The 13779-nt window shown below is 38.0% G+C and overlaps 1 protein-coding gene across 14 annotated transcripts in view; it reads left to right on the top strand.

The window, feature by feature from the left end:
• BPTF (bromodomain PHD finger transcription factor) overlaps positions 1–13779 on the top strand; it is a 147325-nt gene that overhangs the window by 68810 nt on the left and 64736 nt on the right. For 10 of the 14 annotated variants that reach the window (XM_053212345.1, XM_027047878.2, XM_027047876.2 and 7 more), the window contains 4 exons: positions 648–836; positions 5982–6169; positions 8061–8416; positions 8891–9022. In XM_053212345.1, the coding sequence (XP_053068320.1) occupies positions 648–836; positions 5982–6169; positions 8061–8416; positions 8891–9022 (865 nt within the window). The remainder of the gene's footprint in view (positions 1–647; positions 837–5981; positions 6170–8060; positions 8417–8890; positions 9023–13779) is intronic. The other 4 variants (XM_027047880.2, XM_027047877.2, XM_027047883.2 and 1 more) reach the window with 2 other exon arrangements.

The following is a 13779-nucleotide window of genomic DNA, read 5'->3' as shown; positions in this document are numbered from 1 at the left end:
AGGGGATTGATTTTAAAAGTATCTTAGTGGCAAAATGAAATACAGAGGGAGGGAGGCTCTTAATTTCTGAACTACCATGGAAAGACCTAGGCTCTCCGTTCATGGTAGTGTTCATTTTGATGATTCTTTTAGGAGCAGTACTTTTACTGCTAACTATTAAATTGTTCTTAAAATTTACAATGACTTAAGCGTTACCTTCTAGTTAATTTGGGAACACAGAATTCAAGCAGAAAATCTTAGAGATAAATAATCCTGTTTAATACTGTTCCTAATACTGTTTGACTACTTTTTGGAAAGAATATAAATTTCAGATTTTGAGGGATTATCTCAAAACCATTTCTACATTTTGTGGGATAATTCTATCACTTTATTCTTCTTCTTCAGCTCTGGGGTAACTGAAAGGCTGTCTGCCTTGTGCTAGAGACTAAGATGCTAAGAGTCTGAGTTAATAGACTGAAAGGCTTAAAAAACAACTCCTAGGGTGTTGCTTATAAATCTCAGACATTACATCCTTCCTACGTGAGCAGCTTTTCTTTTTGAAATCTAGCTTTGTAATGCAAACCTAAAACAGCGAAATGTCTTTTCTGGCAAAGCAGTGGCTTTTCATGTGATTTCTAATCTAAAAATCAGATATTCTATTTTTCTAGAAGACCCTAACAAGACCTGTGACAGCAGTAACACTAGTGCTACCACTACCTCCATCCAGCCTAATCTGGAAAACAGTAACAGCAGCAGTGAACTAAATTCTTCCCAGAGCGAATCTGCTAAGGCAGCTGATGAGCCTGAAAATGGAGAAAGAGAGTCTCATACACCTGTCTCTATTCAAGAAGAGATAGGTAAGAATACACTTCATCCATTCAAGCGAGCTTTTTAATTTTTTTAATTTTTAATTTTTTGAATAAAAGTTTGATGGGGTGGGAAGACCTAGATTTTCTTTGCCTTTTTTGCTTCTTTTTTTTTTTTTTTTTTAAGCACGAATAGCACTTGCATTCATTGTCTTTATTTAAAAAAATGCAAAAGCACACAGGAAAAAATCTTTTTACTACCCCCTCCCCACAGGTAACCACTGTCAACAGTTTGGTGTGTAACATTTTCTATTTTTTTCCACGTGGTTACATAATGTATGTGTGTTTACAAGAAGGTTTATTTTTATTTTATTTTATTTTTTCGCAAAAATGGAATCATTTTGCATGTATGGTTCTGCATCTTGCTTTTTTTCCATGTAGGGGACCTTTTCATGATATAAATTGAATTCGTTCATTTTTTTTTTTTTAACTGCTGCATGGTACTCCACAGTATGGATGAACAGTAATTTATGTACTATTTCTCTATTAGTGGACATTGAGTCTGTTAACAGTTTTTTTCTTGTTACAAATAGTGGTGCTTTTTTAAACATCCTTAGCATATATCTTTGTGTATTTATGTAAGTATTTCTGGCAGTATAGGAACAGTAAGTGAAATTGCTGGGTCAAATGGTAGGTACATTTTAAAAATAGTGATGACTGCTGCTTAATTGTACATTAAAAGGGATTTATACCAATAATTTACATAATAGGTTATTTCTTCATACATACGAAGAAGAATTCAACATCATTCACCGTTTACATTTTTGCTAATGGTGAAAAATATTTCATTTAAAAATTCGCATATCGTTGCTTACTAATATGGTTGAGTTTCTTTTTATGTGTCGGTTGGACTTTCAGTGAATTGCTGATTCCTATCTTTTGTTCGTTTTTTCCTGTTGAGTTTTGACAGTTTTTCTTAATGAGTTTTAGGAATGCTTTATGTATTATGGCTATTACCTTTGATTTTATGTATATACTTACATAGTTACTGCTTGCTTTTAACTCTTCCTGTTATCTTGTTATACAGATATTTTTATATAGTTAAATTTCTTTCTTTAAGGTTTCTCTGGATTTTGTGTTTTACTCAGGAAAACCCTACCCCAAGCATGTACATGTTTTATAGTAATTTCACATAGTACTTCTGTAACTTTGTTTTTAATCCTCTATAATTTTGTGTATGGTATGAGATAGAGATCTGTTTTAATTAGAACTTCTTTTCAGTTGCAAGCTGCCAAACCAGCTCAGAGTAGCTTCAGTGAAAAGGGAATGTAATTAGCTCATGTAATTGGGAAGTTCAGATACCTGGACCCCCAGGTATCAAAGCTTTTCTGTCTTCCTCTCTTTCTCTCCCACCTTTTGATCGGCATGTGTTTGTGTGTTAACTTCATTCTCTCCTGATGCAGACAGGCTTTTTCCAAGTGGCAGGGAAGATGGCACCAGCGGTTTGTATTCCTATCTTTCCAAGGTCTGTGACCCAAAGGCAAGGCCCCTACTCCTGCTCCAAATCAAAAGTCCTTGAGGAAGAAATTTGAGTGGCCTATCTTGGACATATTGTTCCCACTCCTGTGGCCAGGGCAGGCAAGGTATTATACTTGATGGCTCCAGCAAAAGTGTATGACTGGAGCGGGGTAGGAGTGGTTTTCCAAAGAAAGAGGGATGCTGCAAAGATAGGAAACAAGTACCCACAGCTCTACCCTTTGGTAGCTCGGCACAAACATATTTACTCAAATTTAAAACTGTCTCTGCTGAACACAATGTGAAGATCTCACCACAACTGAAGAGGTTTTCAAAAACTTCCCAAAAGTACATCTGGTAATTGTAACTTTATCTAGAACTTCTGGGTATTGTGTATTGTTTTTTATTTGGTCTGGATGTAGCTTCTCTCAATCTCACAATCTGTGAGCCAGATTATGAATTTAAACTTTCTATAACACTTGCTATCCTGATAGCGGAAGGTATTCTCTGGTGAATCTGGCTGCCCTTGGTGTTTTGGAGGATGGCTGTGGATGAAATGTGAGAAGTACCTGGGAAGATCCCCCTTCCAGAGGCCAATCTGCTTTAGCAGCCTGGTTCTTGCTGGCTGTTTTCCAGAATGGGTTGCTGGGGATTGCTGTAGGTTTAAATAATCATCTCTCTCAGCATGGCAGATTGGGAGTTTTTTCTGGCAGTAGCACTCCCTGGTAGATTGCCTGGGTTCCCAGCCTAGCACCTAATACCCAGAAACTCTGCTCAGGGTCTCTGAAGGTGTAGCCACCGTACTTGCTCTGTGGGTCTGCTCTTCAGACCAGATTCCCTAGCCTTCAGGTAAATAAAGTCTGCCTAGGCTTCTGCCTCCTGCCATCCTTAAACAACGAGCTCCGGAAGCTGGCTTAAAGCCTCTCTGTACTCTGCCTCCAGGCTGCATGGAAGTGATTCACTCCTTTATAATGGGAGGAATGTGGCCTCTGGGTAGGAGGTGTTAGACAGGCCTTGTTCCCTTTCTCTGCCACTTCAAGTCTTACCCCTAAGGATGAATTTTATACCTCCTTTCTCTTATTTGCATGCAATTTAGCAAGTGTCAGGGGTGCCTGGCTGGCTTAGTTGCAAGAGCTTGTGACTCTTGATCTTGGGGGTCAACTCCTTTTTTTAATATTAATTTATTTTTGAGAGAGCTCAAGCTGGGGAAACGAAGCGGGCTCTGTGCGGAAGCAGGCTGACAGCAGGCAACCCAGTGTGGGGCTCGAACTCCCCTCACGAACCATGAGATCATGACGGGACCTGAGCCGAAGTCAAAGTCAGACAAAGTCAAAAGTCGGACGCTCAGCCGACTGAGCCACCCAGGTGCCCCTCGGGTCGACTCTTGATCTTCGGTTCCTTGAGTTTAGCTCCACATGGGGAGTAGAGATTACTTCAATAAATAAATAAACCTAAAAAAAAAGGCACCTTAGCAAAGTGTCAAAGGATGGACTCTCAGGTTCTTAGTTGAAGGGCTTCTCTTAAAAAGCACTGTGCTTGCCCTTGCTGCTTTTAGGAAATTTAGCCTAGATCAGATGCTTTCTATAAAGTGTTTATTGTAGGGCCGTATTAATGGTCCCAGGAAATAGCTACTGTAGTTCAACATCTTGGTATGAACTTCAACATTGGTAGGCTCATGGTCTGAGACCCAAGAGAAAATTGTTGATAGTCTGACCAACCGCTTTGATGTCACACATCGAAGGTTTCTGGCTTTTCAACCTGGGCCAGAAAAACACCTGATAATACCTCTACCCTACCTTGATTTAGTTAGTGCCATATTTTGGGCTCAAACATTTTTAAATATTCTACTGGATTATTTAGAATTTATTGGTTGTTAGTGACAGAAATCCACCAGACTTGCTTACAATAAAAAGAGAATTTAATTGGCTCATGCTTCTGGGAAGTCTGGAGGGAGTGACAGACAGCCTCAGGTGCATTATTGAACCGTGGGAGCCAAACGAGGTTACCATGGGTCTCCCTCTTCCTCTTATCCACCCTCCCTCCCCAATAACTTATTGTCTCTTATTGTTGAAACTTTTTTCCATGTTGTGAGATAAAAGTAGACAACCCCTAATTTATACTCTTTCTGCTCACTAACACAAAAAACAAGACCAGGGTGCCTGGCTGGCTTAGTCAGAAGGGCATACAACTTTTGGTCTTGGGGTCGAGAGTTTAAGCCCCACATGGGATGTAGAGATTGTTTATATACATACATACATACATACATACATACATGTTGGGTGTAGAGATTACATACATACGTACATAAAATAAAATAGAATTTTAAAAAAGCAAGAGGCTTTATCTGTCACCAGATTTTGAAAATTAGAGTAGTGGGCTGAATGGCTGGGGCCACATAGCCAGATCTGGACAGTCACTGTGGCCAGGCAGTGATATACTCTCTCTGGCCAAGCTGGGTGACAGTGTTTACCCAATATAGCAGGATAATTATTTTGTAGCCCTGGCTGAATAATATGACTGAAGTAGGGGAAAAGCATATCTCCAAAGGAAAGAAGGGGTGTTGGTCAGATAAAATTAAGAAATGTTTTCCTGAATTTTATATTTTCTAAAATAGTTTTCCCATTCTAATTTTTTTCTACTCAAAATGCAATTTTTATAAAATATAGCAAGTTTTCTGTTTAATCTTTCATTTTCCAGTGCCACACAATTCTTAATTTAAAAAACTTTATAATTTTTTTTTTAACGTTTATTTGTTTTTGAGAAGGAGAGAACCAGGGAGTGAGCAGGGACGGGCAAGGGGAGAGGGAGACACAGAATTGGAAGCGGGCTCCAGGCTCTGAGCCTGTCAGCACAGAGCCCGATGTGGGGCTCGAACTCATGGACCATGAGATCATGACTTGAGCCGAAGTCGGATGCTTAACCAACAGAGCCACCCAGGCGACCCAAATTTTAAAAAGTTTTAAATTGAAAAGAGAAATCTTGTTCAGCTATCTGGCCAGTGGAAATTGGATAGTGATGCAAAAGTTTTAAGAATGTAGAGAAATTCTCAGCCAAAGTGAGATTCATGGAAAAGCAGAAAATGTCCCTTGGCATAACAATCTGTCACTTAAAAAAAAAAATTAAGTTATTATGAAAATGTGAGAGGTCTTTATAACATTAAAAAAATCTGATTTAGTTGATTTTGCATGTATAATTACTTGTATACACAGATAACTATCTAGATTTCTTAGGTGAAAATTCACTTGGCATTTATGTTTATAAGCTTTAAACTATTATGTATTTAAACAATTTCAGTGGACATCTTTCTAAAATTAATTATACCATTTACTTTTTATACAAAATCCTCATTGAATATATGAGGCAACATTTTATTAGTGTGCATTTTGAGTTATGATGTTTATAAATTTGTAGCAGCCCTTCATGTTTTCTAGTAGATGTGCTTTGTACAGATAACCTGGCATGTTTGAATTTTCTGTAAAATAATAAATGACAGTAAAGTTCTGACATACTTTCTTCTAAGCAAAACCCTTAAGAATGAATACATTTGCTTTGGCTATTCAAGGACTTTTTGTTTACTTTCTGGATCTTAGATGTGCATCAGGTATGAGTTTTGGATAAATCAGAAATTGTTATAACTTACTTACTCTTAGCATTTACTTTTGGCTTTTCGTTTGCTAACAGGTGATTTCAAATCAGAGAAGTCTAATGGAGAAATAAGTGAGTCTCCTGGAGCTGGAAGAGGGACATCTGGGTCAACTCGAATTATCACCAGATTACGGAATCCAGACAGCAAGCTGAGTCAGCTGAAGAGCCAACAGGTGGCTGCTGCAGCCCATGAAGCGAATAAATTATTTAAGGAGGGCAAAGAGGTATGTTTTTTCTGCTTAACACAAAAATCTCTGGCGTGTGAAATAATTTTATTTATCATGCCTTAAAAATAGGGATGGGAAGTTGTAGACCTCCTTTTGAATTCTATTTGCTCTCCTTCCAAGAGTGTAGTGGGTAACCAGATTGAAAGTGGTTAGTTTCATCCTGTATTACAGTAAGTATAGTTGTGTACCCAAATTTCAGTTCATGCAGGGAAATGCTATAAATGGGTGGTATACTTTCTTTCTGTGTGGCTAGTTTTATTGTATATAATTCTAAAGAGATAGAGCCTTCTTTTACACATATGGTAATGAGTACCCTGTCTGTGGGCTTTAGTAAAGAGTTATAGATGACTTAATGCTCAGTTCTGGTTATAATAAATTTAGCTGAACCTGCAGCTAATGGATGGGTCTCTGCTTGCCCCATGATAGTAGCAGAGTACAGTGCATAGAACAGCACAGCATCCTAGCTCTGATTATGAACAAAAAGACCGAAGCTAGGATTTAGTAATTAAAAAAAAAATTTTTTTTAAAGTAATCTCCATACTCAGTGTGGGGCTTGAACTCAAAACCTCAACTGAGCCCGCCAGGCACCCCAGCTAGGACTTAGTATTTGCCCCCCAGCTAGCCAGGGTGGCAGAATAATGCCACAATGTGTCTCCCACATTTAAGAATTATTTGCAAGGTAGATATGCAAGAATATACAATATTCTTTTATAAACATTGTAGGAGTTGCTTTTTTTTTTTTTTCTTTAATTTTTTTTTTTTTCATTTTTGAGAGAGAGAAAGAGAGAGAGTCAGTCAGGGCACAAGTGGGGGAGGGGCAGAGAGAGAGGGAGACACAGAATCCAAAGAGGCTCCAGACTCCAAGCTGTCAGCACACAGCCCGACACACAGGGTTCGAATTCATGAGCCGTGAGATCATGGCTTGACCTGAGCTGAAGTTGGATGCTTACACAACTGAGCCATCCAGGCGCCCCTATAGGAGTTGCTTTAAAGCAGCAGTTTTCAAGCTGGTTTTTCACTCTGACCCTTAGTATGATATTTTGCTTAGCAACCCAGGACTCCTATTCAATAGTTTCCTGAAAAAGGATTTTACCTTACTGTGTGTGATGCACTCTGGTGTTTTCTCTTCTAGTCTACTCGAGTATATTATACTTTTTTTTTTATAAAGTTGAATATGATCCACTGTCGATTTCATGGTTCACTAAAGGATTGGGATCAACTGTTTGAAAACATGATTTTAAAGTATCTGTGGTCTCTTATGCTAAAGCTGGAATGATAAAAGGAGCAGAAGAAAAGATATTTTTAGGAATATATCTTTTGGGGAATAGTACATGCCATGGTTTCCTTCTTCCCTAACCTGTGTTTTTTAGGCTGGAACTAACGATTGGTGAATGATATACACATGCAGTTTTGTGTGTGTATTTGAGATGCATGAAAATAATAATGTCTGACGTATAATAGAGATTCTCTTTGTGGGAAGATCTTGGTTGTTTAATTGTAAACAGTTAGCTTTAGCTTTTAATTTCGCTTATAAATTTCAGAAGTTCACGGGGCACCTGGGTGGCTTAGTCGGTTAAGCGTCTGACTCTTGATTTGGGCTCAGGTCATGATCTCACAGTTCATGAGTTCAAGCCCCACGTTGGGCTGTGTGCTGACAGTGTGGAGCCTGCTTGGGATTCTCTGTCTCTTCCTCTCTCTCTCTCTCTCTCTCTGCCCCTTCCCTGTTTGTAGACTCTGTGTTTCTCTCAAAATAAATAAACGTAACATTTCAAAAGTTCAGTCATAAGGTATACCTTATTTGGAATGATAAATTACAAATTATTAAAAGACAGTTGATCAAGTTTACATATTTGATATGAATAATGAATCTCTTTATCTTCTTGGTCAGGTACTGGTAGTTAACTCTCAAGGAGAAATTTCACGGTTGAGCACCAAAAAGGAAGTGGTCATGAAAGGAAATATCAACAATTATTTTAAGTTGGGTCAAGAAGGGAAGTATCGAGTCTACCACAATCAGTACTCCACCAATTCATTTGCTTTGAATAAGCACCAGCACAGAGAAGATCATGATAAGAGAAGGCATCTTGCACATAAATTCTGTCTGACTCCAGCAGGAGAGTTCAAATGGAATGGTTCTGTCCATGGGTCCAAAGTTCTTACCATATCTACACTGAGGCTGACTATCACCCAACTGGAAAACAATATCCCTTCATCCTTTCTTCATCCAAATTGGGCTTCACACAGGTAAAGGACACTAAGGTTCATTTATTGCTGTGAATATACTAAATATTTGCGAAATGCTTATTGCAGGTGCTCACTTTAAACTTGTTACCAATAAATTGAATGCAGTCAGTTTAGGCAGCCAAACACTGAGGATATGAGGGATGTGAGTGTACTTCCAAGTTATTGAACCAGCATTAGCATTTGGAAGATTTCTGGAAAGCAAAGTCTTTATCCCTGGAGTCAAGTGAAGGCAAGACAAAGTTCCAGAACACTGTAGAACATTTAAGGAGTTGAAAGACTAACTGACCTCTGGGATTCCTTCTAGTGTTCAAAATCTGTGACTCGGTGAGTTAGGAACTTCCAGTAGCAGTGTATTGATACTTGCTTGGCCTAGAAACATCTGCCGTATGAGGTGGAGTCATGAATCACAACTCTTGTGCTTTTAATTCAAGACCAACAAGTGAAAGAATTCTTTTTTCTTCTTCTGACATACAGGGCGAATTGGATCAAGGCAGTTCAGATGTGTAGCAAACCCAGAGAATTTGCATTGGCTTTAGCTATTTTGGAGTGTGCGGTTAAGCCTGTTGTGATGCTGCCAATATGGCGAGAATCTTTAGGACACACCAGGTAAGTGAGTTCTGAGCCTTGTACGTGGTGGGCCGCGCTCCCTTTTGGAATATTAGTTTCTTAATAATGGAAGTTCATTTCATGTATTGAAAAGGCCATTTACATGTTACGTTTAACTCTTCTTGGCCTCGTTTTCCCCTCCATGAGATATGTAACATGAGTAAATATGTATTTTTTGTGATAAAGGACTGGATGAAGATGGAAAGAGATTAAAATACTTTTTAAAGTAAAAAGCATTTTTATTGAATAGAGTATTCACATTTAATATTCTAGAATGTTTCAGGTACTGTGCTAGGCATGTGATTCAGAGTTGAATGTCCAGAGATCATTCATCTCCTAAGTAGACCCAGAGCTGTGTGACTTCAGCAGATACTTAAAAAAAACAGATAAATTTTGTGGCTTGATTCTACTGTTTAGCTCTAATGGATTTAACTTTAATTAGTCTTTAAAAAGTTATTATTACAGAACTACTATGAGCTTATGGTAAAAAAATGTCAATTACTATTCAAAGTGAAAAGAATCATTTTATGCCCCTCTACAGATCCCATTCCAAAGATATAACACTGTTATTTTGTTAATATACACAGATTTTGTGTTGCTTCCCACATCTGTGTTTTATTTTATGTTACAAAGTTTTATTGTTTTTCAATGGAAAGTATTTTAAGAAAAGTCCTTTACACCTGCTAAATTTTCATCTGCTAAGGATTGCTCTAAGGTGTGTGTGTGTGTGTGTGTGTGTGTGTGTGTGTGTGTGTGTGTGTGTGTTTTCCTCACATAAATCTTATGGATACTTATTTTCTTTCTTTTCTCCCTCTTATTTTGAATGTAACTGCTGCTACTCATAGAGGCTTTCACAAATGGGATGGATTTAATTCTTCCTAGGATTAAAAAAAAGAGGGTTGAGTTCAGGTGCTACAGATGGTGCTTACTGGGAGAGGAGAGCTGAATGGGTGGCATACCTTTATTTTACTTCTTTTTAAGATTTTATTGTTTTTTCACATTTTTATTGAAATTCTAGTCAGTTAATACCTTTTTTCTACTTCTTACTGATCTCTTTTATCACGATAGAACAAGGAGAGTCCAAGGCTGTTGCTCCTTCTTCCATTTACCTCGAGACATGACCAAAACAGTTCTGCCCCAACTTTCTTCTGTTCAGCGATCATCCGGAAGCTACTGGTGGTGGATTAAGCAGCCATGTCTCTGGTGACAGAGATCAGTGCTTTGCGAACTAGAGCTTAGCTAAATGTTGCTAAATAAACTCCAATACTCAAACGTAACTTAAAGTGACTAAATCCTACCTTTTATAAATTCATTTCTCAATTTTAAACATTCTAATGGAAGATGGAATTTGACTTTTTTTTTTAAATCAAGGTTTTTTTTTTTTCTTCCTGGTTTGTCATTAGGACTAGTCTTCTAAACAGGTTACTTAAAGTTATAAAATTATATCATGAATTATATTTGTATTGGTATGACACACCTGGTCATATATATGAAGGAACTCTTTTTTTTTTTTTTAAATGTTTATTTTTGACAGAGAGTGTGAGTGGGGGAGGGGCAGAGAGAGAGGGAGACACAGGACCTGAAGCAGGTTCCAGGTTCTGAGCTGTCAGCACAGAGCCCAACGCGAGGCTCAAACTCATGAGCTGTGAGATCATGACCTGAACTGAAGTCGGATGCTTAACCGATTGAGCCACCCAGGCGCCCCAAAAGAACTCTTTTTTAGTATGATGAAGTGAGATAAAATAGAATGCTTTGAATTAAAAAAACATTTTTTTTTCAATGTTTATTATTTTTTTGAGAGAGAGACAGAGTGCAAGTTGGGGAGGGACAGAGAGAGAGGGAGACACAGAATCAGAGTCAGGCTCAGAATCTGAGCTGTTAGCACAGAACCCCATGCAGAACTCGAACTCACAAACTGCGAGATCATGACCTGAGCTGAAGTCAGACACTTAACCGACTGAGCCATCCAGGTGCCCTTAGAATACTCTGAATTTTAAAAAAATTAGACACCGAGATTCAGAAAAAATAGAAATTAGTAATAGGACTTTCACTTTCTTCAGTGCTCTCCTCAAAAACTTCCAGGTGACAGACCTCTAAGATTTGGCCCTAAAGAACAGTCTAGAAAGTCAACCAGATATCTTATTCTTAAAATGGTTGCTTATTGTGATAGTCAATAATAAAGCTTTGAGAGCCTTCTAAATATCTAACAGTTGCAGAGCATTTAAAAAATAATAAGTTATGATTTTTTTGAGAAAACTATAAAGTTTTTGTTGAAAAACAATACTAGAGATGAAAGCATACCTAGATAAATGGAAATACATCTCAGGTTCATGTATAGGAATACTCAGTGTCTTAATAATGTTAATTTTCCTCATGTTACTACATAAATTAATTTCGATAGCATTGATAATTATCATCGGGCTTTCTACTGAATTTGAGAAGGTGATTAAGAAATTTATATTGAGGGGCGCCTGAGTGGCTCATTCAGTTAAGCATCCAACTCTTGATTTCGTCTCAGGTCATGATCTCAAAGTTCATGAGTTTGAGCCCTGCATCTGACAGCTGTAGAGCCTGCTTGGGATTCTCTGTCTCCCTCTCTCTGTCTTCCCCTCCCCACTCATGCACTGTCTCTTTCAAAATAAATAAACTTATTATTATTTTTTTTTTTTTAAAGAAAGAAATTTATATGGACAAGGGCAGTAATAGAAAGGGTAAATTTGAAGGACAGGGTAGAAAGACTCATCCTACCAGGTAACACAACTTACTTGGTAGTAATGCTGTGGTGTAGATACAAAGAAGTAGACTCGTGATACAGAGTAAACAATCCAAAAAGAGACCAGACCATATATGGAAATATAATAGATAGAGAGTAGCATTAAAAAGGATGAATTCTTCAGTAACAAGTGTGATGAGGCAATTTGAGTTATCTACATAGAGGAGAATTGGATTTCATTTTTTGTATCCTACACATCCCGTATCTTTATAGTCCCCTCCAGGCAGAGTAAATCCTAAATGGTGAAAAGCAAAGCTGCACGAAGAAAATACAAAAGATTCTCTTTATGATTTTGGAATGAAGACAGTTCCTCCTTCTCTCCTTTCTGGCTCCTCTACTTCCCTCTCTTCTTCCTTCCATCCCTTTTTCCTTTGCCTCTTTCCTATATTCTTTCCTTCTCCCTTTCTTCCATCCTCCCTTCCACACTTCATCCTTTTCTCTTACTCTCCATTGCTTTCTTTCCTTCCTGATTCATTCACTATGTCCCAAAATGTACCTAAGTGTGGGATTATTTCTTCCATTTATAAGCTGTTATCTGTCAGGTAAGAATAAGTGTACCTTTATGTGTCTGTGTATCTGCAGTTACAAATGACTTTCTTTTTTCACGTTTAATATTTTGATACACACATAAGATTGTAATATATAAGCAATAATGGGTCATAATTAAAGGAACACCTGTGAATTCATCAACCAATTTACAAATAAGAACATTATTATTATTACATCTACTTTCTGTTCACATTAGCCTGCCTCCTTCTAGAGACAACTGTAATTTTTTTTTAAGTTTTTTATTTATGTATTCTGAGACAGAGAGAAAGAGAGACAGTGCAAGTTGGGAAGGAGCAGAGAGAGGGAGAGAGCATCCCAGCAGGCTCCATGCTACCGGTGCAGAGCCGAACATGGGGCTTGAACTCCGGAAACGACGAGATCATGACCTGAGCCAAAACCGAGAGTCAGATGCTTAACCGACTGAGACACCCAGGCACCCCTAGAGATAACCATAATTTATAAGTGTTTGTTATTCCCTTTTATTATGTAGTTTTATCACATATGTATAGATCAGTGAATGGTGGATTGTTTTCTGTTGTTTGAGTTTTGTAATAATAAATCATTCTAAAAAAACTAAGCCATAGAAAGGTTAAAGGTACATTCATTTTTTTGTACTATAATCAAAAGAGGGTTAGTATTCACAGTATATTCAAGAACTTCTACAGTTCAAAAAGAAAAAAACCAAACTACTTAGTAGGAAAAAAGGCTACAGATACAAACATAATTCACAGAAGAGGAGACACAAATAGTAAAAAATATGAAAACGTATTTTACCTTCCTGGTAAGATGCGATAAATGCACATGAAAACTAGGGCCTGGGGCGCCTGGGTGGCTCAGTCGGTTGGGCGTCCGACTTTGGCTCAGGTCATGATCTCGCGGTTCGTGAGTTCGAGCCCCGCGTCGAGCTCTGCGCTGACAGCTCGGAGCCTGGAGCCTGCTTCGGACTCTGTGTCTCCCTCTCCCTCTGCCCCTTCCCCGCTCATGCTCTGTCTCTCTCTGTCTCTCAAAAATGAGTAAACGTTAAAAAAAAATTAAAAAAAAAAAAAAAAAAGAAAAGAAAACTAGGGTCTGTTCTTTCACACCCATCAGATTGTTAAAAATTTAAAGAGTGTTGGTAAATATGTGACATAAACAGGAAGAGAATTGATACACTGTTGATAAAAGAGCAATAGTCTACTGGTCACTGCAACCATTTTAGAGAATAATTTGGCCAAAACAAAGTTGAAAATGCAATTCTACTCCTAATTAAGTACGTCAGAGAGACCTTACATGTGTGTATGAGAAGACCTGTAGGAAGATGTTTCTGATAATATTTTGTAATGGTGAAATTTGGTAACAGTCCCTAAATGCCCATAATGAGGCACCTTCAAGTTATGATGTGGTTCTGTAATGGGCTATTATATACAGCAGTGAGGCCAGAGTAAGTGTCAACGAG

The sequence above is a fragment of the Acinonyx jubatus genome, chromosome E1 (genome assembly GCF_027475565.1).
Source record: "Acinonyx jubatus isolate Ajub_Pintada_27869175 chromosome E1, VMU_Ajub_asm_v1.0, whole genome shotgun sequence".
In the NCBI taxonomy this organism is placed as follows: domain Eukaryota; kingdom Metazoa; phylum Chordata; class Mammalia; order Carnivora; family Felidae; genus Acinonyx; species Acinonyx jubatus.
This window is presented reverse-complemented; position numbering and strand designations above follow the sequence as displayed.